Source organism: Tenrec ecaudatus, chromosome 3 (assembly GCF_050624435.1).
Source record: "Tenrec ecaudatus isolate mTenEca1 chromosome 3, mTenEca1.hap1, whole genome shotgun sequence".
Classification (NCBI taxonomy): domain Eukaryota; kingdom Metazoa; phylum Chordata; class Mammalia; order Afrosoricida; family Tenrecidae; genus Tenrec; species Tenrec ecaudatus.
The window spans coordinates 100,927,041-100,933,654 of record NC_134532.1 but is presented as its reverse complement, the minus strand read 5'-3'; the positions used below and the strand labels follow the sequence as shown (position 1 = coordinate 100,933,654).

Here is a 6,614-nt window from a genome sequence, read left to right as displayed (position 1 = left end):
TGAAATTCACTTTTACATCATCAGACCACCCAGATTCAGAACATGTCAAGTAGAAAAATAAGAAATTGATGACATTACATACAGTTTGGCTCTAGGATTCCAATTTCAGAAAGTGAGCAGAAAGGAAGCAAATGGGGCACCTCAAACTACTTAATAGCTTTATTAAAGAGTTCTAAAAATCAATTTTCCGAGGACACTATACCTCTCTCTTTCTAGAAAAAAATGTGTTATAGTTCAGAAAAGTACTTTTCAGAGTATAAAGTGAGTATTGTTGTTTTAAACAAACGTTTGTTTTATTTCCTCTTACGGGATTATTTCTGCAATAAAAGCTTAGAAAAATAATTCTTTAACCCACTGTAAGGCTTCTGAATCCGTCTTATTCACCAACGTGGTCCTTCTCAACACACTTGAAAGACTCTCATCCTCCTCATTCTGAGAGCATTCTCACAGGTTAAGATGTCATCGCGGCACAGCTTCGTGCGGCCTCTATGATTCATAACGTCGTTAAATGCAGGTCCTCCAATGCTTCGTTTCAATGCTGCGGTTTAATCTGTTCGTGCTGGAGAACTTTTGTTCTCCCTCCCCCTTCCATCTTACCCAAAAAGGGTTCAATCCCTCCTGCGCGCGGCGGCGGCTGTCCTCTCCCGAAGGTGGGCTGAGCGGACGAGCGTGACGCAAGAGGGGGCTGTGTCCTGGCGGCGGGCGAGCCGGCGCCTCCGCGCTCCGGGGAACGAGCCCATTCCAGCGCAAGTTCACGGCCGCGGCCGAGCAGAGCGGGCCGGCTCCGCGCGCCCCAGTCCGCCTCCGGGGCTGGAGCCCGAAGCTCAGTGCGCATCTTCCACCGCAGCCCAGCTTCTCAGCGTTTCCTACTTCATGCTGCCCAACTAACAGGAGACAATGGGCACAGGGGATTTTATCTGCATTTCCATGACCGGAGGGGCGCCCTGGGGGTTCCGATTGCAAGGTGGCAAGGAGCACCAGCAGCCCCTGCAAGTGGCTAAGGTAGGACCCTGAAAGCGGTCGGTGGGTGGTGGGGTCTACCTCAGCTCAGCTCTGGGCCCGGTGGAAGGCAGAGTAGCAACCTGTTGGTGGGGTTTGCAAGTTTAGACTAAGAAGTCAGATCTTGGTTTTTTGGTTTGTTTTAAGAAACGTGGGCGGGCTAATATATACTACATTACGGAATTAACGATTATCAACCGAGGCGAAGGCCTAGTTCATCATCCTCTCTGACAGCCAGTTAGGACACTTGGCAACCATTTGCTTGAGGCAAGATTAGGGTTTTGTTTTTTTCAGTTGAATTATGGTTTCGTGGCCCTTTCCTTGCCTCTGGCTGGGGAGAAGTGCTCAACCCACCGGGCCAGCGATTTCGGGGACTTTCCTAGTGTTAGTAGTGGCATTTAGAATGCAGCTTTTCAAGAAAAAGCCAATTTTGGGCAATAATTTTTGAAGGATGAAGAAGAAGCCACAAACTCTTTTTAAAAGAATGCCCTTTTAAGGGCTTGACACACACACGCACACTTCATATATTCCTTTTTCCTCTCCTGGTGAAGAGCGCCAGATAAAATGTAAAGCTATTTAAAACACCTTGCAAGTGACGTTATAGGTAGGGAGCTGTGTAAAGCACTGAGTAATGCTTTAACATGTTATAGATTTTGTTGCCGTTAGATGGTTTGTTTGGTAGCCTAATATCCTGCCTGTTTGGTTGAAGGGCTGTAAATATTGTCTAATTAGGACCGATCAAGATGAATTTTGAAATGTCTTGAAACCTAGCCAGCTTCTACATGATTTAGTATTAAATCGTCATATTTCACGAGTGTGCTTCATTAATTCCTATTTAATGGTTATTTTTAAAAATGGATCTAGATCCCTAATGACATACACAGAACACTGTTATTCCTTCTCTTTGCCGTTTGCTTTTAAAAAAAATGTTCAACATAAAGAAAGAAGTTTCTTTGAAAATTTCTCCTCTCAGGCATCCATCAGAAACAACAACAAAAAACCCCTTTCAGAATGTGATGGTGGAATCCTGCCACCTAGTGAAAACTCGAAGTACCCAGCATGACGCATGACACAGGAGATGGGCGGCAGAAGTTGTAGGATTGCCCAATCAACTAACTCTCTGAGCTGTGGATGAGGGAAGAGCCCAGATATTAAAGATCATACCTGAGTCCTCAGTTTTGAGCTGGCTGCGTTCAAAGCATAAAGAAAGATGGTTTTACTGTCTAGGTTTTTAGCAGTCAATTGCAGGCATCATCAGATAAAATATGCACGCCTATGTAGTGTTCATGAGAGTGAAGTAGACTTGTTCAGAGTCTAGAATAGCTGTTGGCTGCCTCTGGGGCTGAGATTTGAGTTCAGATCCCAGCTCCGATCTAATTTATAGTTTGGCTTAAACAGCTCTCATCCGTATCTCATCTGATATGTGAGTGTGTGTGTGTGTGTGTGTGTGTGTGTGTGAATGTACGTAAACTAGAGCAAGCAAACAAGGTATGTGTTGACTTGAAGACCAGAGAGGGTGTGGTTTCTGCTGAGCTCTCCATGCATGGATTGTAAAGTGGGAACACGTTGTGGTGATTCTGGAAACACGAAGGGTTTGCGAGAAGGGTGCTGTGCAAGCGTTTCAGTGTTCTGCGGAGGCCTTGCCCCGCGTCGTCATGTTTCCGTGATGGCATCTCTGTGTCAGGATTTGGATGTTCGGTTAGGCCGCCTATTTAGTCCTCCACCCCCCTAATAATCTTTCTCAGGCAATTCGCTTGTTTTAAAAAAGATTGTCAATTAAGCACCATGATGTTTGATTTAATATTCTAGTCTGTGTGCATACCTTCTACGCGCTACCTTGTCCTCTGTCAGTGGAAAAGAACCGGCTAGAGAACCTTCTAAGGAGATACACACATACCTTTCAATCACTATGGAAATGCTCAGTTTTAGAGGTCTGTTGAAAAAAACTCAAACTTCAGTTTCTTCTACCAGCAGTGTTTCTTCTACCAGCAGTGTTTCTCCTGGATAACCCGGAGCAGCATGCGGCTGCCTTTTTATGCTATCAGAGCATGCCCAGTCGTCCCAACCAGCCCCGCCCTTGGGATGATTTGGGAAATCAAATGAGTAGTTAGGTGAGCTTGATTCAAATAATGGCTTCTCATTGAGTTCACCGTGAAGTGAACATAGTCTTGGCCCAACAGGCGCTTAGATGCAGACTGTGTCTCCATCTCGAAACCTCCACATTAAAGGATGGAGGAGCAGAGTGAAAAAGAGTGGGGGCTGGCAAATAACACGCTCACAGTTTTTGAAGAACCTACACAGGAGCAAATATTTCTGACGAAAATGATTTTTCAAGCAGCACTGTGAATTATGCTACGAGACATGGAAATCACCATGCAAACCATGATTCTCTCGGGGGGAAATGCTTATTATGAAATGAAATGAGTGCTTAGATTTTCCAACTTCTCTCTCTCTCTCTCTCTCTCTCTCTCTCTCTCTCTCTCTCTCTCTCTCTCTCTCTACACACACACACACACACACACACGCTAAAAACCTAACATGCCAAAATTGCAAAAGAACACTAGTCTCATCATGAGAAAGGATCAGAAATGAACTAGCTTTGTAATTCCCTGAATTAGCCTCCTCCTGGCATCTTTGATCGCTTCTGAGAGATGCCCAGATGTTTTCAGTGGTTGAACTGGTGGAAACGTAGGTAACCTCAGGGTCCGAAGGAAACTATGTTTTCAGAAGTCTCAAGTTATTTGTAACATTACACATGAAAAACCAGGTTTTCAATGCTGCTGCATCTTTTCATTTATGTTCTCAATATATGCGAGGGGAAGCAAACATTTCTGATATGAAGTCATGGGACAATATTCTGCAAATGTGTTTCCAAGAGATCATCTGCGAAATTAATTTATTCAGACCTAATTACGGCATAAAACCTCTTTGTGTCTGCGCAGAAGTCCTTCTGAGAAGTTTGTCAGCACTTTTGTGTTACAAGCTCCCTGTTAGAGGACATGGACTTGCTTTGCTTTGTCTCTGGATAAACTCTTGGCAAATCATTTTGGAAAAGTCTTCATATTAAGAGGGAAGAAATATTTGTTTTCTGAATAACTCTTACATTCAGTACAGAAATAACTCATATTTTAAAAATAATGCATAAAGAGATGTTCTGACTGTTTGTCATTAGAAATTTACTTGTCAAGACTTATTAACCATTGCATTTATTTTCTTGAATCTACTTAAAAATATTTCTTATTTATACTGTGTCCACACATACTTAGCATGTTTCAGTGGTGACCTTTATAATATATATGGTTTTATTGCCTAGTTTATTGTGCACATTTCCTTGTCTTCTCTAACAGTTGGAATACTTACACAATAAGGAAAACATGTGCTAACCAATCTTGGTGGGAAAATCTAGCTATCGTCCCCCACCCCCCACAACTTTGTTCCCCTTACAATGATTTGGGGGTGGGGGTGGAGAAAAAAAACATTGACTTATATGAGGGACTTTTAAAAGTTCGTGGGTTTTGAGAAGGATGATGGCAACAAATGTACAAACAAGCTTGACACAATGGATATATGCACGGATTGTGATAAGAGTTGTAGAAGCCTCCAATAAAATGATTTATTAAAAAATGTTCTCAAGGGGGGAAAAAAGTTCGTGGGAAAGTGGAATGAAAAAGATAATGGAAAATTGGAGCTTCCTTTATATAGCTTGTAGTATGTCAGTTTCTAGAGGGGGAAACGTTCTTCAATTTCATTTTTTCACTTGAGATTCGACACCTACTTCGTCATTAATCAAACAATATCTTTTATTCCCACCCCTCTTCCCAAGCTCCTGACCCACTCCTTCCTCTACTCCTGCCTCCCCAGGCTCGCTGGCATACTCACTGTTGTATTGCTCTAGAACTCCTTTCTTTCTCCTTTCTTTGAAAAATGCTCGCTCCCCTTTCTTTTAAAGATACTCTTTATTGATGTTGGCCAGCTCTCTTAACTATCTTACCCTCAGTTCCTCATTAGACTTAGTCTTTAACAATATAAAGATAGAAACCTCAATTCATTGAGAGTATTGGTATCAGCCCCTTTATAGAGCTAGAGGTATCGAGAAACAGGGCTTCGGTACAAAGTAGAGTAATTTTTTTAAAGGTAGGTTCGTGGTGATGGCGGGAAAGGCAGAGGAAAGAAATAGCTGGAACATTAAGGAATTCTGAGGGACTATTACTGGAGAACAATCATGATTTCAAGGCAAGTAACAAACAATCATCTTTCCATAACATCATTAGAGCAGCAGCCATTCTGGGCCATGATATTTCCATATGATCTGCAGGGTCGTCATTTCAGAGAATGGCAGATGTGACTGATGATAGAACAGTACAGAAAGGCAGACGCCCGCTAGCACAAGAGTCCTAGTCCTGGAAGCTGACAGCTGCTCATCCATCCTGTGCCCTTCACAGCCAGGCAAACGTGTCCGAGGAAAGCAGAGAGGCCAACTGTGCCAGCACTTAGACAAGGTACACTTCTTGGCAGCCAGGTGTCATGGGGTACAGACCCATCATTTCTGTCTGCCAATATCACGCTCACTGTTCCACCCATAGAAATAGCGAGGGCAGGCACAGACAGACACCAGCAGGTAGGCTCCCTCGTGTTTAGCTCTTCACTGTCCTGCATGCCTGTGATTCACACCAATTGGAGAGGCTGAAGACATTGAAATGCAAGCTCCTCCCGAGACCAAATGTCGCCCTCGCGTGCAATGTCATGGTGGCCCAACCCAGGCACAATTCTCACTTCACATGCTTTGGGAAAGGCCTTGATAAAAAGCATTCTGCAAGAGCACCATCTTTCAACTTGAGTCCTTGGTATCAGCTTTTCATCCTTCCCCGTCCCTCACGAACCTCTGAAAATTCATTAAACATTTTTTTCATGTCTTACACCGACTGCGGTCTCCCTTTACCCATTTTTCTGTTGTCCATCCCCCTGGGAGAGGATTGTATGTAGATCATTGTGATTGGTTCCCCCTCTCTGCCCCCAACTTTCCCTTCCCCTCCTGTGTGGCTACTCTCATTATTGGTCTTGAGGCGTTTATCCTATGTTTGTCCTGGATTCCCTGTGTTTCTGGCTCTTATTTGTGCCAGTGTACATGCACTGGTCTAGCTGAATTGTAGACTCGGGGTCATGATAATGAGGGCAGGGAGGAAATATTAAAGAACTAAAGGAAAATCGTATGTTTCATTGGTGCTGTATTGCCCCCTAACTGGCTCGTCTCTTCCTTGTGACCCTTCTGTAAGGGGGCGTCCAATTGTCTACAGATGGGCCTTGGGCCTCCACTCTGCTCTCCCCTCATTTTTTTTGTTCTGAGTCAATTATATCATTCTTATCCTGGGGTCATCAGTCTGTTTTCTAAATATTTTAAATAGAGTCATTCCAGGAACATAGGTCTTTCTAAAGGGGAGGAGGAGTATTTTTTATAAATTTGAAAATGTATAGTTAAAAGTTGCTATTGTTAGTTGCCGTCAAATCCATCCCAACGCACAGCTACCTGTGTTCAACCGAGGAAACCCCATACCACTCCAAGCCATTGCGATGTCTGAGCCATTGTTGGAGTCACGGTGTCAGTCTGTCTCACTGAG

General features: G+C 43.6%; 1 protein-coding gene across 2 annotated transcripts in view; it reads left to right on the top strand.

The window, feature by feature from the left end:
• Window positions 1–612: 612 nt before the first annotated feature.
• Window positions 613–6,614, top strand: part of SYNPO2 (synaptopodin 2) — a 250,065-nt gene continuing 244,063 nt past the window's right edge. The window contains exon 1 of one of the 2 annotated variants that reach the window (XM_075543877.1): window positions 613–1,002. In XM_075543877.1, coding sequence (XP_075399992.1) covers window positions 898–1,002 — 105 coding nt within the window. In that variant the 5' untranslated portion in view covers window positions 613–897. The remainder of the gene's footprint in view (window positions 1,003–6,614) is intronic. The other variant, XM_075543873.1, reaches the window with a different exon arrangement.